This window comes from Athalia rosae, chromosome 5 (genome assembly GCF_917208135.1).
Source record: "Athalia rosae chromosome 5, iyAthRosa1.1, whole genome shotgun sequence".
Taxonomy (NCBI): Eukaryota; Metazoa; Arthropoda; class Insecta; order Hymenoptera; family Athaliidae; genus Athalia; species Athalia rosae.
Genome location: NC_064030.1, coordinates 3,935,009 through 3,962,901, shown reverse-complemented (window position 1 = coordinate 3,962,901; position 27,893 = coordinate 3,935,009). Strand labels below are relative to the sequence as shown.

General features: G+C 37.2%; 1 protein-coding gene across 5 annotated transcripts in view; it reads left to right on the top strand.

The window, feature by feature from the left end:
- The window catches only part of LOC105690973 (protein kinase C and casein kinase substrate in neurons protein 1), a 40,231-nt gene that overhangs the window by 9,454 nt on the left and 2,884 nt on the right, over positions 1-27,893 (top strand). The window contains exons 1-7 of one of the 5 annotated variants that reach the window (XM_048655850.1): positions 14,369-14,730; positions 23,826-24,217; positions 24,336-24,524; positions 25,059-25,079; positions 26,308-26,534; positions 26,728-26,848; positions 27,347-27,457. In XM_048655850.1, the coding sequence (XP_048511807.1) occupies positions 23,855-24,217; positions 24,336-24,524; positions 25,059-25,079; positions 26,308-26,534; positions 26,728-26,848; positions 27,347-27,457 (1,032 nt within the window). In that variant the 5' untranslated portion in view covers positions 14,369-14,730; positions 23,826-23,854. Of the gene's footprint in view, positions 1-14,368; positions 14,731-23,825; positions 24,218-24,335; positions 24,525-25,058; positions 25,080-25,663; positions 25,676-26,307; positions 26,535-26,727; positions 26,849-27,346; positions 27,458-27,893 lie in introns of those variants that run through there. The other 4 variants (XM_048655849.1, XM_048655851.1, XM_048655853.1 and 1 more) reach the window with 4 other exon arrangements.

Here is a 27,893-nt window from a genome sequence, read left to right as displayed (position 1 = left end):
CTGCATTTTATAAAAAAAACCTGTGGCGGTGCCAGCTTGGATTCAAGCTAGCAGCGCCACATTGAAAAATCAGCTAAGAGAGGGTGATTTCGAAAAAGTGATTGGGCAGTAATTAAATGCTAATTAGATGCTCCAATAATACCCAAGGCCCGAATTTGTCGCTCGTCATTTACGATTTTTTCTCAATTTTTTTCGATTTTTTCTGCCGTCTGTGGGGCTGCTGACGGTGTCGAGGGTCGAATCTACGACGGGGATGACAAATTCGAAAAAGTGATTGGGCAGTAATTAAATGCTAATTAGATGCTCCAATAATACCCAAGGCCCGAATTTGTCGCTCGTCATTTTCGATTTTTTTGCAATTTCAAACGGATAATGGGAATCTTTATTACATTGATACAACTTTGCAGTAAAATAAAAAGCAATTGTTACTGGGAAACGGCTGAGTTCGAGAGAGAAAAAGAGAGAGAGAGAGAGAGAGAGATCGAGATCGAGTTCGAGTTTCGAATTTCGAGTTTCGAGTTTCGATATTTGATATTCGATATTCGATATTCGAGTTTCGATATTCGATATTCGATATTCGATATTCGATATTCGAGTTTCGATATTCGATATTCGATATTCGAGTTTCGATATTCGATATTCGATATTCGATATTCGATATTCGATATTCGATATTCGAGTTTCGATATTCGATATTCGATATTCGAGTTTCGATATTCGATATTCGATATTCGATATCCGATATTCGAGATTCGATATTCGATATTCGAGTTTCGATATTCGATATTCGATATTCGATATTCGATATTCGAGTTTCGATATTCGATATTCGATATTCGATATTCGAGTTTCGATATTCGATATTCGATATTCGATATTCGAGTTTCGATATTCGATATTCGATATTCGATATTCGATATTCGAGTTTCGATATTCGAGTTTCGATATTCGAGTTTCGATATTCGATATCCGATATTCGATATCCGATATTCGATATTCGATATTCGAGTTTCGATATTCGATATTCGATATTCGATATTCGATATTCGATATTCGATATTCGATATTCGATATTCGATATTCGATATTCGATATTCGAGTTTCGATATTCGATATTCGATATTCGATATTCGAGTTTCGATATTCGATATTCGATATTCGATATTCGATATTCGAGTTTCGATATTCGATATTCGATATTCGATATTCGATATTCGATATTCGATATTCGAGTTTCGATATTCGATATTCGATATTCGATATTCGAGTTTCGATATTCGATATTCGATATTCGATATTCGATATTCGATATTCGATATTCGATATTCGAGTTTCGATATTCGATATTCGATATTCGAGTTTCGATATTCGAGTTTCGATATTCGAGTTTCGATATTCGAGTTTCGATATTCGAGTTTCGATATTCGAGTTTCGATATTCGATATTCGATATTCGATATTCGATATTCGAGTTTCGATATTCGATATTCGAGTTTCGATATTCGATATTCGATATTCGATATTCGATATTCGATATTCGATATTCGATATTCGATATTCGATATTCGATATTCGATATTCGATATTCGATATTCGATATTCGATATTCGATATTCGATATTCGATATTCGATATTCGATATTCGATATTCGATATTCGATATTCGATATTCGATATTCGATATTCGATATTCGATATTCGATATTCGATATTCGATATTCGATATTCGATATTCGATATTCGAGTTTCGATATTCGATATTCGATATTCGATATTCGATATTCGATATTCGATATTCGATATTCGATATTCGATATTCGATATTCGATATTCGATATTCGATATTCGATATTCGATATTCGATATTCGATATTCGATATTCGATATTCGATATTCGATATTCGATATTCGATATTCGATATTCGATATTCGATATTCGATATTCGATATTCGATATTCGATATTCGATATTCGATATTCGATATTCGATATTCGATATTCGATATTCGATATTCGATATTCGATATTCGATATTCGATATTCGATATTCGATATTCGATATTCGATATTCGATATTCGATATTCGATATTCGATATTCGATATTCGATATTCGATATTCGATATTCGATATTCGATATTCGATATTCGATATTCGATATTCGATATTCGATATTCGAGTTTCGAGTTTCGAGTTTCGAGTTTCGAGTTTCGAGTTTCGAGTTTCGAGTAGAGAGAGAGAGAGAGAGAGAGAGAGAGAGAGAGAGAGAGAGAGAGAGAGAGAGAGAGGGAGGGAGAGAGAGAGAGAGAGAGAGAGAGAGAGTTTAAAGAAATATCTAATTAGCATTTAATTACTGCCCAATCACTTTTTCGAATGTGTCATCTCCATCGTACATTCGACCCTCGACACCGTCAGCAGCCCCACGGTAGAAAAAATTGAAAAAAAATCGAAAATGACGAGCGACAAATTCGGGCCTTGGGTATTATTGGAGCATCTAATTAGCATTTAATTACTGCCCAATCACTTTTTCGAAATCACCCCCTCTTAGCTGATTTTTCAATGTGGCGCTGCTAGCTCGAATCCAAGCTGGCACCGCCACAGGTTTTTTTTATAAAATGCAGAGCGACAAATTCGGCATTAGAGCATTTAATTAGCATCTAATTAGCATTTAATTATTACATATACTGAACTCAATATTTCTCTTGTGGCGGTGCTAGCTTGATAGACGTTAGTTTTTTTTACTCTTATGCTAAAAAAAATTAAACTCAATGTACTCTGCAATAAATTGAGACACCGACGATATACCTTTTTTACATTATAGATTACAAAGGTTGAAAGAATGGATATGAAATTTTTTTTATACTATTATTTTCAAATTTACGCGTTCTTCCGTGTATTTTATCATCGCGTACAAAATTCTCTGTGAATAATTAGCAATTAACGTTACAACGCGACCGCGTGGCGTAGGCATAAATCACTCTCGTAAATCTTCCCGGGCGATTGCGTACCTACCTGTGTACCTATACGTTTGTACGGACGGTTTCTAGGGGTTTTATGGACATTTCGCACGAACTGTGAAAAAATAAAATTGCAGTATAACGCGACGACGAGGACAGATATATTTTTCATACGAATATTATTCAAATTTTCTATTCAAAATTTCTGATAATCCTAACCTTCGATAGATCAGACGAACTTCCTATTATCTACATCGGTTACACGGCGTCATATGATTGCAGAATGTATTACCTACCATTTATGAAAATGAAAATTATATCCCCGATTCTCGCGTGTACGAAGTAATTTGGCAGCAGCTCCTCATTCTGCAGTAGTACCGTATAACCTCATAATACAAAAATCCGTATGCTGCAGTATAAGAGCGATATGTGAGAAACGAAAAATTCGTGACGCGAGCCAATTTTATTCAACAAATTTGCCGCATGATTCCCACTGGAATCGCTCAAAATTCTTTCCGTATTCATTTACGTGTCACGAAATTTTTTTTCGGTGTTTTCTGTCCGAGCGCAATACCCATGAAAATCGCAGAACGATTATCTGCACCGGACTACGGTGAAAAATCATTAAACGTCCGTATTTTTTTCAACGATTTCTGAAGGGCAATTTTTTGCCACATGCAGAATGCGCGGGCCGTCAGTTTGGAAATAAATTCCGCAGAGCATTTTTCCGTGGGTTTTGTAGTCGCGAACATATAGTCGAGCGTTCGGTCGAGCGTGATAATTGAACCTGCGGTGCATCGTCCGTCTCACGTTAGGCAAACCGTTAATCTACGTATGGTTAGAATATAGGATTAATTAAACTGGAATCGGACGGATTCTCATTGATTACTAACCCTTCGGGGTAACCCCATGTGCATTTATTCACCGGGAATGTAATCCGAAACGATTAAACTAACGAACCGGAAATAGAGAGGATGAAAAAAAGGTAAAAGGATAAAAGACACGCACTAACAAAGCCCAATTATTATTCGTTGGTGGCATTGAAGCATCATTGAATCATGAGAGAGGAGATGCGGGTGTACCCAGGAGCAGCGCATCTGCAGCACATTTGTCTGGTGTACAAGAGCACCGCGATGTCATCGTCCACGCGGTTGGAACCGGTACACCACGGAGGACAGATATCCTTCTCCCCTTTTTTTTTTGAAACTTATTCATTCACGCTCTATTCGTGACGTGCACAGGGTCGCAGATGTGACCAGGGGCCTAAATCACGCTATACGCCGTACCGTGAAATTGGTTTAACCGTGATAGCGATATCGAGCAACAGCATCAATAATGTGTGTATTTCGTAGGTGCCTGTGGTCACATACCTATGTACATAGAACGTGAATTAAGTTCACGTCTGTACACTACAGGCTGCAGTCCAGCTCGAAAATTAATAGCGTGTATATAGGAGAGTCTGGCCGTCGTCGTATCTGTAGAGTTGCACTATATACGTATATAGGTGCGGTGCTGCAGCAGTAGCTATGCCACCATATCTCGTTGATGTGGTAGGGGGTAAGCCGTATGGCGCCCACTTTGGCATCGATTTTGAACATCGTTGACCCCAATTATACAATCCGAGACAATCTGATATTACGAATCAATGCTCCATTTAATTCTGATCATCCCGGAATTTCTCGTGTCAAGAAAAAAAAAAAAAAAAACGAATAAAAAAAGAACTATAAATCAAATATCTGATCGCTCGTGACAAACGTCAGATTCTTTTTTTTTCTGCTTCAACCGAGTGGAAGTGAAAAATTATGGCGCGACGACTTTACCAAAACGATAGAATCGTCGATTCGCTGCATGATTTTGAAAATGTATAGGTTTCCAATTGTTATTCGGTACACGATCAAAAAACAATGAGGCTTCATTCTCACATCGGACAAAAGCGAAAAAAAAACAAAAAAACCGAAATTCTTCACTCGTGCATTATAACTGCAGTACAGAGACAAAGACTGAAGCCACGTCGGTCTTTCCCTAATACCGTCTCCGTTCTTGTATTCGAGCATTTTTTGTGTATCCAATTACACCGCATGTTACGCATATTATTCACTGTAAAAACGTACGAGCCGGTGAGAACCTAAAAATAATGATGCGCATAATAAAAAAGAACCGGTATTTTTTAACGATATAATAAATGCAGTGAAAACGTAGAGAGGACCGTGTTACGTCGTCTCACGTTCGATCCTTACTTTCATTAAGTACACGCGTACGTACGTACAATTTGGTTTTTCTCAAAAAAGCTCACAATACGGCGTTAGCTTCCCGCGGTTTATCACGCATCCATTACGTATACGCGGGATCGGTTCGCGTACGTATATTACATATACGATGAAGCGGCGAACGAATTCATCGTCTGTAAAAATGATAGCGGAATTTTTTCCCCCTTGTTTATCCAGTTGGATCTTTTCTTTTTTTTTTTTTCTTTCTTTCTTTTTTTCATGTTAGTCTCGTTGTCGAGATAAGCCTAAAGACGTTCTTGTTCTCTGGCGCTACCGTTTATGGGAGGATCTTTTTTATTCGATCACGGCGACCTTCCACTATACACCGACGTAGAAAACCGCTTAGGTACAGTACAGATAGTTATAAACGTGAAAGAGTCTGAAGAAGGTATCGCATGGCAATGGCAATGACAGTGGATACCGTCCACCGCCATTTTCCTTGTAAGGAAATACCATCCCGCGTATTCTCCTCTCCACAGATATACAGGCCTGCAGTATTAGGCATTTATGTGTACTCTCCTCGATCATTTGGAATTACGATAATAAGTTTTTAGCATTCGATTTTTATTCGAATTCATTTAGGCTGACAGAATCTTCTAAATTCTGAAAAAGGAATGAACAAAATTCTGCTTCACTTATCCATGAAACTGTGGAAGTATTATCAGGTGAAGTTCTGCATGAGCAAAAAACTTCTATCCTAGAAAAAAAAATATAATCGTGTCATGGAATCTAGGTGTCGCTTTATAATTTCCACAGGTCATTGACCTGTACAGTAAAGGCGAAATGAAAAATACTCTGACGACTATTTTTTGAATGTGAATCTTTTCCTCGGTATCATTTGAGAATATTCGTTTGAATGAGTTCTCGTTTGTGGACGTAGTATTGCACGGATATCGTATTCAGTAAGAAGGATCCAGAGGCGTATAGAATACGGAATTATCTCAGAAAAGGCACGCGGTTGTTCAGCCACCGGCGTATTTATGAATGTAATTAAGACGCCAGACACCAGCCACGTCACGGTTTTACCATTTAATCCAATTGCTACCGTCGCGTCTCTTACACTAACCGTTTATTCATTCGTCTCCCTCAAGACTCGACTATACCCAAATCTTGAAGGGGATTCGAAACGTAAACTTGTCATCTCTGCCGTGCTTTGCTTTGTGTCGATTTTTGTTTGCGCCCTATATATTGTCCATTTTGTTTGTATCATAAAACGCCGGCCGGCCGGCCCCTTCCGCAGCGTTTAAACTTTTGTGAATCAGAGTCGTGAGAGCCAATAAAAGATCGAAAAGGAAGGCCGGCGGTGACCGACAAAACTTTTCAAAATCAGGTCCGGATTAATTGCAAAAATTCTTTTTCGTCGCCCTCGCGACGGGTGTTGACCAAAGTCTTGATTAATCAGCGATCCGGATACCGCGATTATATGTAGGTCTTCGAACTCTCTCCTATCGGGTTAATCATGCTCATACCTCCGCAGGATCAGATAGGTAGTCCGTGATATCGGACGCAGCTGCGGGGCACGCAAACCGGTCTCCCTCAGGAGGGCGCCAACCTGTAGTGCGTAGATGTCCGATATAGGAAGGTCTTTCGTCGGGCATCTGCATACGAGACCCCGACCTTCGTGGGAAAACGAAACGATAGGCTACCTGCGGACTGACCATACGCATGACGTTAACTATACGCGTACAAGCGCAACCTTACGTCACCGTTCTTTCAAAGCACTTGCTCTGCATTTTTTTTTATTATTAATTTCAACATTCGTTACCGTGTGTGGATTATTGTACGCCCCGTTTAACGTAAGGAAGAAACGGGACAGTCGAATAGAATATTCGGAACGTATGAAAGCTCAGAAATTTGATCATCGATCGAGACGGTCCTACGTGTGTAAGTCCGTAATAGCCGCGAGAGTGAATTTCAGGGCAATGGTATGTGGATAATATACGCACACACGTAGCATGAAATATACATGGAAGCACCCCGGGAACTCCTTCATTTATTCTCGCATCCTCTTCGCGGTCCCTCGTTTTATAAATATTCATAAAAACCTCTTCACCGCGGAGTCTCGTTTACCTCTGACTTCGATCCTGCAGGCATGGCGTCGTTACTTAAGTCACGATTTCACGTTACGTTACTTCTGGAGAAATAATTAAAAATATTTCTCTCTGTTTCTCTTTTCCAAAGATTTCTTATTCCGATTCTATCGCTCAACTTAACCGTTACACCCTGTGTAGGTACGTAGTAAAACCAAATTCTCGCAGACGGTGAATTTGCATTTAGGTTTTTTTTTTCATTTTTTACAATAGCATGAAGAGGAAACCTATCTCATATTATTCTTATAATATTGATGAAACGAGAGGGAGTTTAGCGGAGTTTAGCGTTATAGTAGTAGTACGTGACTTCGTGTCAAAATCCGAGTTTCTAACTCCGCGAGGGCGACGATGGTGGAGAAAGATATAGAATTTGAAGGGGGAACTCGATTAGAACTACGTGGAAAAATTGAGTGTCTATACTTTAGAAAAGTTTTCAATCACAAGCACTTTTTCGATGCCTTAGAAAAGTTTGTACTACCCCAGATTGATAACGATAATAATCATACCTGTGAAACTATATCGAGCCAAGAGATACGCAGTCATTCAGCACACCTCGTAACGCTTATATAGGTATTACAATACACATCCTAATTAAGCTAATCAGGCCAAGTTTGCATACGTAATGTTCACTCGGTCGACAACCGCCTATCCGTACAGGCGTAAAGCTCAACCTCGAAATCCGATATATGCAGTACCTTGTCGACTGTACTCTTAACGCGTATAATTTATTGAAAGGTAGAAGCGAAGGTACCGGAATCTTTTATGCGTCGGTCTGCAAAGTTTTTGGTTTTCTTTCTCCTTCAAATGCGAAGTAGAAAAATATTCTCCGATTAGCTTAATTGATTTTCAAGTGGCTTTTATAATCGAGGTGTGCACAGGTGCGTTCCGACCTGGGAGTCGCGTAGTCACCTTTACATGTCCGATCGAATTTGCGCTCCGGAAAGTATGTAGAACGTAAGAGAGACGAGGAAGAGCAAGAGAGGCATTAAAATCAAGCGTTACAGGGCTTCCTTCGCCAACGCCCACATTTATGCTCACCTGAATACATTTATCGTGCAAGATGTAGTCGTGTATGATAACTTACGTACCTGCTCATCTATTCATCGACCCTTGAACCTGCGGTGAATCCACATTAAACCCTTACACACCGTTTCCAACCAGCCAATGAAAAAAAAAAAAAAAACGTTCAATTTCCAATCTAGGAATATCTTATTTTTTTATACCAGCAGAAAGTTTCCGCAACTCCTCATGCAGCCATTTCGCTAAATTCGAACGGGAACAAGGTCTGCTTTCCCTACGTTGAGTGCAGTGAAACAATTTAATCATATTTTAATTTCAATAAATAAAACTTGCAGGGTGCGTATCGTATGTACTTTTCTGTGGCATAATGTACCTGTATAACGTTCATACGTATACCTACCTAGTTTATGCTGCATGCCCAGTAATACCGGATGTTGCACGTGTGCGACTACATCCTCTTTACGTGTATATTATTTTATTAATTATTTCATCTATTCCGTAAACTAGTTGAGTATTTAATTGATCGATCAATTACAGTGGATTCTTCCTTCATAAAAATGGGAATAGGTATTTATTTCTTCGAGGTCTTAGTTATCATTCGTTAAACTATTGAAATCGTCGTTGTATATTTGCGGTTTACACGAGCAACGTAGCGCACCTGCACGGTAGGTGAAAACGAGCGTGATGTTTTCTTTACAGTAAACGCAACTGCTCGGGGCAGGTTTGCAATTAACCACGTAATAACTGGAATCTTACTCTCTGGGTTAACGATTAAAGCAGCCTATGAATAGTCATTTTCAAGTCTGAAGGGACACGACTAACTAACTAACCGTTTTACACTTAATTAACGAAATGAACGTCGGACGGATTTTGGTAACACGCCACGACTGAGCTGTACAATGCTTGGAGTGTCAAATATCCGAATAATGTTTTTTAGTTTTTTTTTTTTTTTTGGTTCCCTTTTAATTCGGTTGACCGGATTGTGTGAAATAAAATACTTGTAGAAGAGACCGACGTGTAACATATTGTTCGGTACGTTCGGATTTCGTAATATGCCCTAATTAGATTGTCACCGCGAAATTAAGCGCGCGGAAGTAACGCGGATTTTGTCAATTTCAAAACTTCGAGCGCCAACGTTAGTTCTGAATATCCTCTTCGCGGATACATAAAAAGTGTTTTTTATTTATTCGGTTATCCTCATCGCGTGTACGGATAATCGGTGTCAAATCGAATTTGGGTACGTTGACTTTTTTTTCGTAGGATTCTCAGTTTCCACCGCAATTTTATAGAAAACTCTCGACGTTTGTCGATTTTATGCAATCCTCAGCTACACGGCGATGAGTCAGGAATTTTCAATGACCTCTCGTTAATCACCCGGCTAAACTCAAACGGATTACCTTATATCCTAATTCTGACGATCAAGCGTCTCGCTTTAGCTTTTATTTCGCTTTGTAAAACGGGGCTGAAAATTCGAGAGAAGAAAAAAAAAGTCAAGCTCATGTTCAGTGAGATTCGCTAAGTTATATATTTCCCGTTCGAGTCACTTCTGCATCATTTCCTCCATTCCCTTCCCCATTTCGGTGGCTGTGAGAAAAAAAGTGGCGAAGAATAAATTAGAAAATGAAATCAGTACCTCATGCCTCTATGTTATAATGCGACAGAATGTTTGCTCGTATGGTATACCTACAAAGCGGGGTCAACGGTGTACCAAGCCCCCGAGAGCTTGCAGCGGACCTGCTTATGGTAACGAAGTTGTTTGGCTTCGGATAAGCTCAGAAACTAGCAGGTACGGCATGAATATATGCGGTAGAGCAAAGTGTCGTCTATAGAGTCATATGGACATATATTTCACTATTATCGCGATAGTAACCACACCGGTTATATGATAAGGTAAAAATTTCGCCCACGTATCTATAGTGGATGAAAAAACCTACAACGAACAATTTTACGATCAATGAAATTTTATTCCTTGCTTCGAATCGGTGCTTTCGATATTCCGATCGAAGCTCAGGGCATTATTTAGCGAGGCGGTTATAACGTGGTATGATAATTATTTTTTTCTTCTTTCGCTCTGCGTCCCGATTTTCGGCTTCGAACTCGTATTACTATTCCTATGCACGCATAATGGTTTGCGGGATTGAAAAACTGCGAGCAATGTGTTAAACTTGAGGATTTCACTTGTCTCGATCGACCGCGATCGATCGAGCGAAAGTTGTACAGGTCTCTCGTGCACCTATACGTATACCTCTGCGCGGTTGTTAAATATATTTGAAACAACCAAATAAACTATCGCGTTAAAGAAATCTTTAAACACGTCGAATGGATGCGAAATCATCAACGATTTATTTGTCGATGTAACGTCGTATACACACAAGCGGATACCTGACTGAATTATTAAGTGAACGAAAGTGAAACTCTCTGCTGAATAAATTTTTCATTTACTTTACTTTTTTTTGTTTGCTAAATTTAATTTCATCGTTCTCTATCTGCAGTGTAGAGAATTGTAGGTATACATGTCAAACGCTGTACTCTGCCACCGCATATGTTCAGTCTTCCTTTTCACCTTCACCTTTCTCTTTTGTAAGGTAGAATCATCTATCGGAAAGTTACGCGTATGGGACATTCCGCATCTCCGACTATTAAAGCCGAATGTCAAAATATCCGATGAAAATTTTTGATCTCGACGTTCTTTCTCGTCAAATTTGTGCTCTACGAATGAAAAAAAATCGCCCCATCGCACGTCCCGGATAAATGTTAATGAAAACAAGATGGAAGCTGTCGCTAGCTTTACCACTGCGCATCTCCATATCCCGACGATACATCTGCTATACCCATTCGTAATATTCGAAATGGATCGAGCAAAATCGATAGGCGTTTATGGATATCAGGTAGGATTAGATTCCGGATCGGATCGGGAGACGGGAAATAAGCGGAATGATTGGCAACGCTTATGAGTGCACGGCGAAAAGCTCTATGCGTAATGAGTTTTACGATGGAATCGAATCTATTATGTGCTTTCCGTGTACAACGGCTGCTGCGAACCTTTAGAAAATCACGTGTTCTTCGGGAAAACTAATAACAGTGATAGACGTAGTATATTTGATAGAATACACGTACAACCTTATACCAATATCGTCGGTTTGAATTGCTATTGAATATGTCTTATCGCTCAAGTAATTCAATGGACGGTTTTCGTCGCGGTTCGTTCGTGAATAGCGATTGAAAATTCGAAAATATGTTTCAACGGATTCGATAATCAGTGACACATATTAGGATGACGCGTAGCTAAGGTGCAGCTGGCGATAATCAGATTTCGGGCTCTCGTTTGATTGCAAAAAGCGATCAGGTGTTATCGAATATCATGTAACTTCGATGCGAAGTACGGGTGCAATGTGCAATACTCGAATATGGTATACGTGCTACGTGCATAGCGCGGTGCAGAAAGCATTGAAAGAGATGAAATCGAGATGAGAAACTCATTTCTATTTTTTTTTTTATTATTCTTCCGCTCGTTTTAGGAAATAGCGAATTAATATTAACACACCACTTTCGACTCAATTAACGTTGGCGTCTAATATTCCATTTGATAGCTGGAACGTGTTTTAATTTCAATCGCGTTTCGCCGAAGAAAAGAACATTTGCAGCCTGGATTACACGAAGCACGAAAAATTCTCAAAGACTAATGATACTTCCGTCGATGCAGGTTTCGTTGAAATTTTACTTCGACGGTCGGTTGAATAATTTTATATAATTTTCATCCATGAGCTAATCAAATTTGTATAATAATATTATTAATTATTCGTACAATCTTTCAGTGGCGGCTGTTGGAAAGAAAACTAAAAATAATGCCTTGTATAACGTAACTGTGTCAGCTGTATTTTCGTTGTATTCTTTATCGGAGATCGTTTCCGATAAAATATATGCAATTAAGTATATCGTATACGCGTATATCTATCCGTACACATGGATACAAACGCTGATCCCGATTCAGCGATATACGTCTCTTCATAAATTGCATTAACGAGATAGGGCGAATTGATCTTCCGTCGCAAGAAAGTCATATAAATGCACACGTAATGCATCCGTATGCAGACCGACGCCGCGATGATATTCTTGGCGTTAAAAAAAAAAAAAAAAAAAAAAAATTCAATTAAAACAAAATGGAATGAAATAGTTGGGAGCTTTTCTCTTTCGCTGATTCATAATTGCTCTGAAACTTTATTAGCGCCAAATGAATGTACAGCTGATTATGCTTTGATAACTTATCACGCAAGTATATGTATACCTATGACGCGTTTGTATATATAGGTATGCGCGATCAGAAGAAAATTATTTCCGTTCCCATTGATTATAATATTCCTGTATATATATATATATATATATATTCATCGATATTTTCAATTATGATTAAATTGGAGGAAGAAAAAATAAAACAATTAGACAACATGATATTACCGCACACGTTTTATCTTGACACGCCCGTTGCCTCCATTAATCGCTTATACATGTATAATGGCACGAGTACGTACAGTGCGTTAACCCTTTCGGTAATTGCACATTTTTATAACATGCAGCAATATGCGGCAGAATTATAGTCGGCTGGTTCGACCGTAATGATTATTACGTACGATCCTGCGGGACCCCCGTAGGCTCTTTTTTTAAATCGTAATCAATTTCTTATCTGAAAATTGTCGACTTATTCTGTAATATTTTCACCTATCGCCTCGGAGGCTTGTACTATATCACGTGATATTTTCGTCGTCTCTAATTCATCGTTATAGTTATTACGTGCAGCTCAAGGAAATCTTTTTCAGGTGTAATAGTTGCGTGACGCACACGCGTTTTATATTTATTTTGAGACTTTTGAGATCCTCGGGGAATGTTAGATGATAACGATAATTATCTTATGTTGACAGAGCGTGAACACACGCGATTTAACTACTCGTATTCATATATGTATAATACGTACCATAAGTATATATGTCTGAATTTATTTCATTTAAAAATTTATCATATTCTCATATTTGGAATAACTTGTGTATTGTATATCTCTGCATTTTTCCCATACGTTACGGAGAGTGATACGGAACGCTCTTACTTTTGTCGTATTGATTCGAAAAAGAATTTTACCTCAGCGATATTTGTATCCGGTTTTAAATAGCGGTGAATTTCTAGGCAGAGATATTCATCAATGAAACCCGCGTGAATTAATCTGGGAGATTTACTAAAAAAATTTCCTTATCGGTACTGCGTCGGTTTTTTATTTATTTAACAAAACGATATCAAACATGACGTTATTCTGCCCACATCTTTTCCATACTCGATCTCGATATCGAAATCATTCTCAACTATAAACGTGAGTAGTTGAATTTGCCCTGCTTTTTTTCTTGCATTCGTTCGAAAACGGAGCTGAGGTGCGGTGTAGTTCTCCAGTTCGTGTCGACCTTAGAACGGTCAGATTCCAGGTATATCTATTATATACGAAAAATCACAGCAATCCAATATAATTTCCTCAGAAAAATCCGGTCGGACGAGTTTCGTAACGAAGAAGTAGAAGGAGGGGTCCGGGGGAGCCTCGTTCAGATGCTGCTGCCGGGCCCCGGATCTAAAAAGATTTTTTCACAAGTATATATGTGCAAGGTATATCTTACATACCTAGGTATATATCGACTAATTTAGATTTTCACTGCACATGGTATACAAATATAGATGCATACGTATGCACTCTGATCTGTCTTTTTTTGTCTTCACTCTACACTCGCGCACATGAGTAAAATTCTCTAGACACTTTTTGCTATCCGATGTTCATGCCTTGCCACGCCGTCGCGCATATCGCGCACGATGCGCACATGTGTCTCTTTTCACGTACGTCTCGTACACGTATATATATCGATGTTTATGCGTGCATGTATATGTAGAAAAGCGTACAGAGTGTGCGTAGAATTATGTATGAAAGTATCTTTACAGTGGTGGTTGTTCGCCACACGTTGGAAACTTCTACAATTCGTTTGAGGATCGTATCAGTCTAGTTTCTTCGGTCGAACGAAGCGTTTGCAGTCGTTCCAAACGCGCCGCGGTTTCTATCGCGGGTATTCGGGATATTTGATTTTTTTTTTTTCTATTTGGTTTCTTCAATTTTCAAATCATCGCGAAGTGTTTTCACAGTTTTGCAAAATTCGTGCGCCGTTCAGTGACATTTTTATCAGATACAATGAACATCTAATTTTATTAAACAATAATTATTTTAATCATACGAATCGATATTATTTAATTGTTTTAAAGTTTCGTACTTATTTTTTTTTTTTTTTGTGATCAGTTACATAAACCAAAGTGATTCGTGAACTTGAGTTTTGAAATTTTTTCAAGAGGATTATATACAGTTATTATGCCCATCGAAGGTATATCTTGTACATCTATTTTCGAATATATGTAGTCTATGACGAGTTATGGATTGAATTTTATTAATATTCATTACATTAGCGGATTAAATTTACATATTTCGCATGTGTATATGTGATAAGCTCTTCGAGGCACGTGAATAAGATGACATACCGTTTGATCCCAATTTAGATTAGATGAATTGATTTATTTATTTATCGTGTATATCGCGAAATTTATACAAACAGATTATATCAGCGTACTCAATATTATAATACCTTCCTTGAGGTAACAGTTTTTGAATTACAGTTTTCGATGTAGTTTCCTTTTTTTTTTCTTCTTTTTTAATATCAGTAACCACTGCAATATGGATATATCGTTGAACGTGATACGAAAGATATGATCCAGAGGCAATTTTTGCGTAACTGTTTTTATCCAGTTGATTAAGATTTTATGGATTGATTAGCATTTTCATGGTAACCGAAGAGTATCTTACAATTCTTTGCTGCGTCGGTTCGGTCTGTAAAGAATCTTTCGTGCGTTTCGGAAACGCGGTATTATAGGTATTACCAAGCGCTATCGTGATCGGTCTGTTATAAACACCGTTAACAGTCAAACTAATTCATGTAATACGTATAGTAAGAGTTTAATGACCCTTTGATTTGGTCTTGATATTCAGATGATAATTGGCTCGAATTGAAGATTCTTCAAGAGAATTTAATTTCATTCTCTATGGATACAAGAGCAAGTAAAAATACAGAGAGGGAGGGGTTGCTCCATTTTCATGTTCTGCTTTCCACCGACTTCATTTTGCATCGCGTCGAACTTTGAATTTCTTTTAAAGATGTATGAAATGTACATTTTCATATGAAATTGGAATATTTTTAAATAATTTCTGGTCAACCACAAGATTACATTATCATATTGAATAGTTGGAAAAAATTTATGAAAAAAAAAAAAGTTGAAATAATAAGAGTTGGTTATAATAAAATGTAAAGACACTGTTCCAGCTTTCCAAAAAGTAATTCGGATCATATACCTTTTTTTTTTTCATTATTCTCTTCATTATACGCACCGTTTAACGCTGGCGCACGTTTTTTCAATAATATATAGGTAGGCCACCTTTTGAAACGGTGATTATATCTACCTCCAACATTAGCTATATGGGCTAATATTATACACACTATGATAAGATAATTTTTTCATCCAGTCGTATCGCTTTTCTTAAGTTTCCTTAATACACCGTGTAATGATAATGAGCGACTTGAGCTGACATGCCTATAAGTTGCGTGAACGAACTTAAAATTCACTTAATCTTAAGATCTATTTAACTATTTATGATATGATAAACGTGGAGAAACGAAAAATGTCTCTCATCTGAAAGAAATGGTTTTTTTTTTTTCGATTTTCTAAAAGTCTAAAATTTACTGTTACGCTTGTATTGCATAGCACACTGTCCTAAGGTAGTAGAATCAAAAAAAAATCGGATTCGGGATGAAATGAAATTTTCTTTCACGGTCATACATGTGCGCGGAAAAATTGCATCTAATCAAGTATACTTGTACTCGTTATCCGATCCATCAGCTGGTTGTAAAATAACCGTTAGAAATGACCTTGCTGATATAACAGGGACTTTTATGCAAACATTAATTCGATGCCCTAATAGTTTAACGTTAAACACTTACGATTATAGTATGGGGTGAGTTGCGTGACGATGATGCGGTGCATAGGACGAGTGATATCCCAGATGGGTCTGCAGCGAAGTACGTATCGAGGGAGCGGTATTGGGGAGACTGTAATTGAAATTAACGGCACAGTGCGAGTTGCGATTTACAGCCTTGAATAACTCTAACTATACCAGACTATATAATCTAATGAATATTCATCTCTGCGTATACCCACCTGTATATATGGAGCATAATGGAATGAAATTTATTGCGCTGTAAAAAAATACCCCTGGACACAGTTGATCGTTGCGATTCAATTTTGAAACGATGAATTTCCATTCGAATATTTCTTTTATCTCGAGGAACCATTTCATTTGTCAGGATGGGAGCATGAAAGTAATAATGAATGACTGAAAACTTCTGTTCAAATTTAATCATCACCGAATTTCGACTCTGGAATCAGGGGTGGGATAGATTCGGATAGATGAAAAATGGTGAGGAAGAAATTTTATTTACATTATCGTTGTTGCACGATGCAAAACTGAAATCGGGCCAAAAATTTGGACGCATCGGATTTCCGGATTTTTTCCGTATCGTACCCGCTGCAGTTTCACGAACTCTCCGTTCATAGAATGTGAAAACGTCCGTATACCCCCGCTCGCCCAAACGAATTCAATTCCTTCTAGTATTATATTCACGCTAGTTTGGAGTTGCATTTATCTATAGTATGTAGCGAGGCGCTTGCGGCTCAACTGCATTCTATTGCTCGAGAAATTCCATCGGTATAGAAATAACGCCTGCAGAGTGCGGCGTCGCGACGCCGGTCGTTGCTGCTGCGGCCGCTGCACCACCAGACAACATCGTATACTAATCTTAGGTACTACACACGTACGTGCGGTATACCTAGAAAATTTATTCGAGAAAATATTATCGGATCCTTTCACCTCGGTGACGTCTACATTTTTCTATTATATTTTATGGCCATACATTTGTCGAAGGAGTATATAAATTTCTGGTGAACTATATGCAGAAAAATATTTTTCATCCTCTGCGCACCCACTTTTACCCTGATCGTTCGGAGAATTTCGGTAAAGATATTCCGCTCTTTATCAGCAATCGATGATTCTTCAATCGGTGTTATAGATGACTCTTCCCGTTTGCGTCGTGATGTGTATTTTATCTACCTAGCTAGCATTCTTTTTTATCTCTCCCTTTTCTTCCCATGTAGGATAAACCAGCTGAATTCATCCATGCATGTTGCATGCCTATATAATTTCTACGTGACCTGAAAACCAACGAAAACAACGTCGAGACTCATTGTATGTGCATTGTTGTTTCGCTTTTGCCGTCAATGCCCGAGGGATCTCTGAATTATTCACACCTACTCTGCCAATGTACCAGGTATATAAAGCGCGGAACGCCGAACCGTTCGTCGTTAGAATATAACCGCAATTTTTTTTTTTTTTTTTTTCTCTCGCGGAAACTGAACTGTACAAAATTATTCAAATCTTGCGAATTTTTCACGTGAGCAATTTTTATCTCCGATCAGTGTATCACAGCGATTCGCACGGGTGAGATTTAAAATTTTTCAGGATTTGGAGAAAGCTTTTGTTAATCTTCGAATTTTTTACGCACGTCTGTCTGCCACCTATAATCTACTCAAATTTTATTCAGTCGCACGTGGGAAATATACCCGTCAGTTGGAGTCGAGTTTTTCCAGCCAGTTGGATAAAATTATTCACGAAAAACGTAACAAGGGTTATGAAAATTATAGAACTCTGAGAATTAATTGGGTTGTCTCCTCCTCTGATTTGGAAAAAAATCTTTTGGAAGTTTACGAGAAACTCTGATATTATGCAGCGCGGAATCTTTTTTCAATTAAACACTGTACTAATTTCATTGGAATTTTGTCCATTCGCCAGCAAAGCACGCGTATATTTGTACAATTTTGTTTGAACTCCTGGCACACACAGCACTTTCGCCGTTCTCTTATCCCATTCACATAATATAGGCGTGGTGTCGTTATTACCTGCCAATATTTTACCAACCTCTACATCCATTTTCATATTTCATATCGTTAAGTACATCTGGTAATTCGTGCTAGGTCAATGGTAAGATATTTTCGACACGCATGGAACATGGAGTTTTGTGCATGAGCTTTTCGAGCGCAGTCAGAACTAGAGTCGTAATATCCAGGACTTGAGTTCTCACTAAACTGCTTGGAACGTCGTGGCGGTGGTGGTAATGCGACAGAATATGATTTAGTAAATGCCGGCATCAAAGGACCTTTCAATTTCCTTTTTAGAGCGGTTTCTGGCGTGAAAGCTCTCGGGTTTATCTGCTGCACGGTATATCGCAAAAGTATTCCCCTACAAACCTATAATATTGGGGCTTGCGAACGGTATTACTTAAAGACCCCTTTCAGTTATCAGCTGTATCCATTTTTTCATTCATTCAAATTTTTTTATGTTTCTTTTTTTTTTGTTCTTTTCTTTGAGTCGACCTATTCAGTACATATTCCATTGTTTCACTACGCGACCCTAACACTGGATACATTTTCTATTGTTCCTGTTCCTATTTTGGTTTCTGTAGTTTTTACTTCGTGCTTTTGTATTTCGGGGTTGAAATGTGCCATTCCAGGGGCTGCACGCTAGCCTAGATTACAATTCTACTAGAAGTTTACAGTTCGGTAAACACTGACGCGCGTCGATGATTGATACCCACGTCTTAATATGTGACGTAACGTACCCCTTCAACAGCTAATTAGAGATGTTGAGAAAATATAAATTTTTTTATATCGGTACAAATGTATATCTTTAAAAAGCTGTCTCTCGGTCGACCTCAGATTACTTCTCTCGAAGATTACAATCTTGATTTTTGTATTGAGTGTCATTTAGTTTTGAAAATTTTCAGGTGATCTCCTCCCCTATTTTTTCCACTTCTCTTTTCGCTCACATATATGTATATGAAAAGATTTGAAAATGTATGCAAAATTACCTATGCAAAATCCAGTTATCTTTGGTCCTGCGCTTCATATCTACAGCATTACACGTATACTTTCTTTTTCCCCCATTTTTTTTTTTCTCTCGTTAATTACGATTAATGTAGAGTCAAGTTCAACGATCCGTGGTAATACCTATAATACACTTTATATAGATGTGTAACGTACAGTTATAAAAGTGTTAATTTATTACGCCGCGAGTACGAGGTAATTGAATCATATGCAATAATAATTAAAAAAATATCTAGAATATTTAGCGCGAATATTCATGTTGCCCGTGTGTGTAATTATAATAAATTATTAATTCAGGTCAAAGCAAACGGTGTTTTTTTTATTTTTCCACTCTTGGAAAAATCTTCATCCAGTATATAAATAAGTACATTTATTGTATATCGTATGCACATAAAAAGGAAGCATTTCACTCGGCAGACCTTGTCTAATTAATGCGGTGTAATTAAAACCCTGATAAAAATTTGAAATTATTTATCCTGACTGCCACCGTACGGTCGCTCTGATGTGTGCGGCGAAACAAATAATTATTCGATAAGAAATAGCAACGTCAATTCATGTGGAAGAAAATAATTGTCAGGAATTTTCTTTTTTTTTTTTTCATATCACGTAGAGAGTTTATCGATTCATAATTTGCAATTCGTACCGTCATATTCTTGCGATATGTGAACTTCATTTACATCAAAATACATTAATACGTGTTAAGATTGACATTGTTTAGTCTGTCTATCGATACCTATATAATTATATATGCCCACGGTATCGCTTCGCAGAATTCCAAGTTTACGTAATTATCACGCGTGGGCGGTACATTCAATTAATAACGGCTGCGGGCGTAATACCTACGCACAGGTATGCGGGGGATGACCTTGGAACATCGCCTTGTCTTGCCTAATTGCTGCTGAGTCGCTTTATAACTTGAGCCTTAGAGTACCTTCTTCGGCGATTAGAAAGCTTGCGGTGATTAAATACTTGACGTTAAGAAAATTCATGTTCCAACTAATCGTGAGATAATTCATATCCATTCGGCCACGAATATACACCAACAAAAAAGTAAGATATTTTTGAGAGTAATTGCATTTTTCGTATGACTATAAAATACATTTTTTGTAATCCCATCTTCAATTTGAGCTCTGTGGATATCATGCTCTTTTTTTGACTCAAAATTAAAGTCGGGTCAAAAACGATCACAGTCGACAATTTTTAGATTCTTCCTATGATTTTTGACCAAAAAATATTCGAATTTTTCGGTCTACGAGGGAGCCCGAACTTTGCTGGAGTCAAATAGCCAGCAGCGTAGCGCTTTGTTGTGAGACGTCACCTTGGGGGCTGAGCAGAGGTGACGCCCCACAACAAACCGCGCGCCCGTGGCTACCTGACTCCAGCAAAGCTCGGGCCCCTCGTAGACCGAGAACTTTGAACATTTCGACCCATGCATGGATTGCGATGAATCAAAGTGGGTCTACGACTACAACCAATCGATATGTCATATAATTTCTCAGCTCCCGACAGCGAATAATTGATGATTACTCGATTGATTGCACGAGTAGATGATTTTGGCTTTCAGATTTGGATTTCGGAGCTGTTAATACGTGAGATTACCCTTGAAAAGCCAAAAAAAAAATCTATTTTTGGGCCAAAAGTAAAGTAGTTTAAAAATTGATTGTATTACACTTTTCTTACGTATTTTGACCTCAGGAATCCGAATCTGGAAGAAAAATTAATCCATCTCTAAAATTGAATGAGTTATCGCCAATTTTCAGCTTTTCGGGGTCAAAAATTAAAAATTGATTTTTTAGTCGATCTTGATGTAATTTGAGCTCAGGAATCCGAATCCGGAAGAAAAATTGATCTATCTGCAAAAGTGACCGAGTTATCCTCATTTTTTCGCATTTTTTGGTACAAATTTGAGAATATCTCGAAGGGAAAAAATCGTAGCTCAATTTGGATGACGGATTCGTGTTCCTGAGGTCAAAATACGTAAGAAAAGTGCCATACGATCGATTTTAAAAAATAAAAAATTTTGGTCAAAATTTGAGATTTTTCCAAGGGGTACCCCTTACGATTTTTTCAAATTTTGACCAAAAATTTTTATTTTTAAAAATCGATCGTATGGCACTTTTCTTACTATTTTGACCTCAGGAACACGAATCCGTCGTCCAAATTGAGCTACGATTTTTTCCCTTCGAGATATCCTCAAATTTATGCAAAAAAATGCGGAAAAATAGGGATAACTCGGTTATTTTTCAAGATAGATCAATTTTTCTTCCGGATTCGGATTCCTGAGCTCAAATTACATTAAGATAGACTAAAAAATGAATTTTTCATTTTTGACCCGAAAAAGCTGAAAATTGGCGATAACTCGGTCAATTTCAGAGATGGATCAATTTTTCTTTCAGATTCGGATTCCTGAGATCAAAATACGTAAGAAAAGCATATTAAACCCAATTAAAAGAATGATTTATTTTTTGCTCAGAAATCGAATTTTGTTTTGGCTCTTCAAGAGTAATCTCACATATAATCAGCTCAGGAATCCAAATCTGAAAGCCAAAATCATCTACTCATCCCATCATTCGAGTAATCATTAGGTGGAAAACATTTTTTTGCTGAAAGTACCCCACTTGATTAATTATTTATTCAAAAAACGAGTGGGCTACCTCAAAATATCAAGTAAAAAATTTTTTCCACATTTGAAAAATTGTCTTTTTTTGTAAGGTACAAATTCGGCCCCCATGCTAAGAAAATAAATAAAAACATTTCTTCTCAACCCACCCTAATATCTATACATGTATATCGATGCATGCATTACTAGAACCGACGTATATTTACGCATCAGTTGTTACCGAGCGTATATACCTATTGCTTTTCATTTTTATCGCCAAATAGAAAGTATAACTGAACTATAAATTACGCCACTTATTCCAAATTCCGTCGCTTCTATCTTACGTAGCCGTACATTTACGTTCCTCTCCGATCGTCTAAATCATATACGTTGAACCGTAATTGTACCCATTGCTGTACACTGCAGTGCATACAGTCGCAAGAGATTCTCGCGATCTTCTTTTCGAAAGTACAAATGACTCCGTATTCCTTTTTCTTATCTTTACGACTTGAAAATATATGTATACGTACATCGTTCGATAAATCGAATTCTGGACTCCAGACTTCATTACGTTTATAGTGTACCTGCTATTAATGCGAATGGTAAAACTGAAGAGATCAGATACCTTATACACTTGATACAAGGACGTTTCATACCGGTGGAATCTGGACCTCGGAATGCCGTTATGAAAGTACCATTCAAGCTGATGTATCGCGGAATGAGAAGAAAACGTGTAGTAAATGGGTGGGCGAGAATGGATCAACGACTTGAAAAATAGCGCTGAAATCTTATCCAGCTTTGGAAAGAAATTAAATTACAAATTTTATATTCTACCGAAGTTTTTAAACACGTACGACGTAGCTCTCGAGGTTTAGGTCGGAATTACTCTCAATTTCAGTACGCGTTATTTGGGAAGATTCTATGGGCGTGGAAAGCACGAACAATGCAAGTCAGTGTAGCGTTGCAGATGAACAATTTTTTTGTTCAATTTTTTTTTTCATTTACTTTTCGTTGAAGTTGAACAAGTCGGTTCGAAGCGCGCAAATCTCGGACGGGTTTATAGAGCGGAAAAAGGTATTCGGAGCTTTTGAAATAATTTTACTCTATACTTCTGTAATAGGAATTCTCCTTCCCTCTTCTCTTATTCCCATATTCACAGAGAATTAAGACCAAACGCTCTTCTGGTTATTTCGGTGTTCGTATTATCTGGATTCCAATCTCCTTTCACCCTCCAGAATTAACCCAGAGTTGTAATAGAGAGATTGAGATTTATGATTCATGAAAAATGATGATGTATAAATGTATATTTAGCGAGAAAAATCTCCACGATTTTTCATGTGTTAAGATTTTCGGAGCTAGGGGTGTAAAATTGTTATTACACTGTAGGTTCATCCAACAACGGCATGTTTTGCCTCGAATGTGACACAAAACGGCTTCGCAAATTGGGCCAATCGATGGAGGGTATTAAGCTTTGTGCTGTTCAATTCTCCTACACCGGAAATAAATCTCGTTTGTTGGGATTACGCGAAACTCTTGAATTTACCGCATTGTAGCTTATCAAACCGGCGATTCTTTTTCCGTCGTTAGATTATTATTTTTATTTTCTTATCTAATTTATTTCTTTTCTGTTCAATCTTATCGTGCGATCTTTTGTTTCTCATGTATCTTTCAAGTATTTCAATTTTTGATGATTTTATGACAAGGGTCTCAATTCGGCTCGTATATCATGCAATAAAATTATTATATTGAAGGTTGATATTTTTTCGGTTTTTTTTTTCGGTTTTCGTGCACTTGTACCTGGGTGACAAAATCCAATTTTGTGTTTTTTTGTTGCAGGTGGGAGGGGAAGTTTACTTTAGGTTAGGATGTCACATCACAGCGACGACAATATGCTGATAGCAACGTCAGATTCATTTTGGGAGCCTGGGAATTATAAACGTACTACCAAACGAATCGAGGACGGTCACAAATTATGTGACAGTTTAATAGCACTCGTACAAGAGCGAGCGGAGATAGAAAAAAATTATGCGAAAGCTCTTAAAAATTGGTCAAAAAATTGGAATGATAAAATTGAAAAAGGACCCGAGTATGGTACGACGGAAGCGGCTTGGAAAGGCGTTCTCGTAGAATCCGATAGATTATGCGATTTGCATTTACGGGTTAAGGATAATTTATGCAACGATATTGTACAGCAGATAAAAACGTGGCAAAAAGACACTTACCATAAGGTGAGAATGTCCGAATTTCAGCTATATTAAAATCGCATGTCCATCGTGCCCGAAGATCGTCTAATGACGACGTTAATTAATAAATCTATTAATTGATGCAAGTTTTATCATTCCTTAGTCTATGATGACGCTTAAAGAAAGAAAAGAAATGGAAGACGCGTTTAAAAGGGCTCAAAAACCGTGGGCGAAGTTACTTCAAAAAGTGGAAAAAGCTAAATCCGAATACCACAACAGTTGTAAAACGGAAAGAACCGCAGCTAACATGGAACGCAATGCTTCCGCCGACAGTTCGCTCTCACCTGATCAGGTAAATTTGTTAGTTTTATTAGTTTTTTTTTTTTTTTTCTTTTACTCATATATGAATATTCATACAAGTCACCCGTCTCCGTTCACTGTACTCATTCTCAAACATGCGACACCTCCTCACCCTCAGTTATTGCCACCGATTAATTACTTGCATCTACTCATGTACAATTTATGATTTATTATATCGAATGCAATTTACTAACGCTTTGAAAGAGTGCATATGAATTGGGGGGAAAAAACAGCAAAAAATTTCTCGCACAAGAAATCAAGTAACCGAAAATCCTTTACAACTGATAGAAGAAAGTTCGCGTATGTCGAGTGCTGAAATATTTACAAAATAAGTGATATGAAATGATGGTATTATACTTTTGGAATCATGAAACCACTAACTACGGTAATTTCAACTAAAACGCGCTCATGCCACTAATTGAATTGGTTTGCATTAATTACCCCCACGCATTAATTACATGCAGATTAAAAATATTAATGTCACGTAGATACCTTCAACAATTGTTTTAGTGATAATTATTTTCAGATGGCCCGAGGCTCTGAAAACGTATGTCAACCGTGTGTTTATATTTAAAAATGCATGTAATCCGTTTCGACCTGATTCTATTAATTTTTTTCCTTTTTTAATCGTTCTTCATTACGTAATGTCCGTTCTATCTTTTTCTAGTCTTGTCTAAACGACGTTTTCTGAATATTTTGTAGTATGAGTAAACAATTGTTTGTGTGTAAAAGTTCGTAGCCATTTTGTTAATTTAATTACCATATTTTCGATCGATGCAATTATTTTATTTCAGTAGTGCGACGGCGTTGTTTTATTATCATGTCAGTTTTGTCGATTTATATATGCTGGTAAAGGCGATGGATCAAATAAATAGACGTAGGAATTGTGAAAGAAAGAAAAAAAAAAAGCAAGAACACAGTCTCGAAGGAGTAGGAAATTGCATTTACTTATAGTTAAATCTGCGTCCCTAAAGGTTAACGACATTTTTAGATGACACAATGTGGATGTGGTGCATGGAGCCTCAGAATGCGAAAGTGTCTTAGAAATTCTAAGATAGGAGACGTTGAGCTTGTATGTATATAACGTCGCATGCTGCATGTTTTAATGTATGCCATTTTTTTTCTTTACAGAGAGCTCTGTTGGTAAGCAGTATTGAATATACTTACTTTTTTTCACATGGAATTGTACATAATTATAGTGTGTGTATTCCATGTGCATACAGATGAAATAAGTTCTCATTTATTCTTCTATTTTCCTCCTCACCTATCACCATATACTCGACTAATTGGTTTGCGGAAGCTGTGGTGCACGATGCAATTTTACTGCAATTGTTTAATTAATTTTTAACAAAAATATACACGAATGTTGTCAGTCTTTTCCTTTCGTTTATATGTATATACTGGTATTATATGCAAGTCGAAGAATATTAGGTATAGTATTGACGCACTATTTATTTTATAGTCATTTTATAAAATAATTCATGCCGAAAACGTTGCATTTTCTTGTAGTATTTTGTACAAAAAAATAACGAGAGCTTTTCAAAACTAATTTTTCAAAATAATGACAACCTGCCAAACAAAAATTTTCTCAGTTGTCGAAAATGCAACGTGCTTTAAACGCTGATTAAAAAATAATAAAAAAAAACTGCTAGTCATGATGAATTTAAAACTTATTTTCATATTCTTAATTAGTTGGGAACGAATTAGTCAGATTTTTAGAATTCGTCGTGCAGTTGCAATTTTGTAAATATATTATGTTCCCTCTGTTCTGTCAGGTAAAAAAAATGCAAGATCGTGTACAAAAAACTAAGGAAGAAGTGCAGAAGTCAAAAGAAAAGTACGAAGCATCTTTGTTAGAGATAAATCAGTACAACCCTAAATATATGGAGGAGATGACGCAAGAATTTGAAAAATGTCAGGAGATGGAAGCCCAACGGTTGCAATTCTTCAAAGATGTTCTATTCGGAATACACAAATGCCTTAATATATCACAGGATCCAGTGTAAGTTTTCCATTTTTAAGTAGGCCCTAAGTTTATAGAGAAGATTATTCTTTGCAACTTTAGAAAATACCTGGCTATATGTTTCATATTTCACATCTTTGATCAAACGTTTATGTGATATTGAATCCTCTCTCCTTGGAGTAAATTATCCATAATAAATCACGTTTACACGTGCGGTGATTGAATTTTTCAGACTTCCGCAAATATACGAGGAATTCTATCACACGATCAACAATGCTGCGCACGAAAAGGACCTGAAGTGGTGGTCGAATAATCATGGTGTAAACATGGCTATGAATTGGCCGCAATTTGAGGTATGTCGATTATTTAACGATTGAATAATTTATTCATAAATAATTTTGGCTCGCATGTCGATAATTGCTCATTGTTGGAACTCACATTATTCATCGATGACTATACGTATAGTTTATGTGTGAATTCAACCTTATATGTGCATATTATGAACTTTACGAAAAGCGTTGTTCATTTTTGTATTGAAGATATACCGCTGTTATTAGATCATATTATTTCTATACATGATTCCCTTTATGAAATTTTAATTGTCCAGGTAAATCCAATTTTTATTCAGTTCTGCAAAGAAAGCGTTAGATTTCTTCAACCGATAATGATTGAACATACATATGAGATGACAATCATATTACGAAATCCATATTCCTCGAAGCGCACCGATGTATTTAAAAGCCGCATATATTTATAAATATAACATAGTTGCATCGCTACGTATTGAATAGATTAGAGATTTGAAATTTGGAATGCATGCATGTGATTGTGTGGGTGTTGCTATTATGCAGGATTATACGGAGGAGTTCCGTGACATCACCAAAGGTTCCAAATCAAAGGAGGCATTACCTGCTGGGTCCATCACTCTCATCAATCAACGCCCTGTCGGTGAAGATCTGCATGTAAATTTTTTCATTCATTTACTCAATTTATACTAAGCTAAAGCTATAGTTGCTCATAATAATTTCATTTACTTTTTGTTTTATTTTAAAATCGAATCCGTTTTTAGGTATCTCACATTTTATTATGTTCTAGTACGATGTGTCGATCCCTCATTATAATATTTGCAGCAAATCCATTGAGTTAGAATAGAAATGCAACTTTGAATTACGAAATTCATAGCTACCCATATAAAAAATCATATTGGGGAGAACAATGACTTTTCGGACTATGGAGTTTTGATATTGTTCTAGATTTCATTACCCAAAAGATTTCTGTACGTTCTAATCTCTTACAAGTAACTCAAAGATTGACAGTGAAATGTTGCATCATGTGCATGATTTTGCTAGCGTAATTCGTTTCAAACATGTCCAGACGACAATCAAATCTTTCGACTAT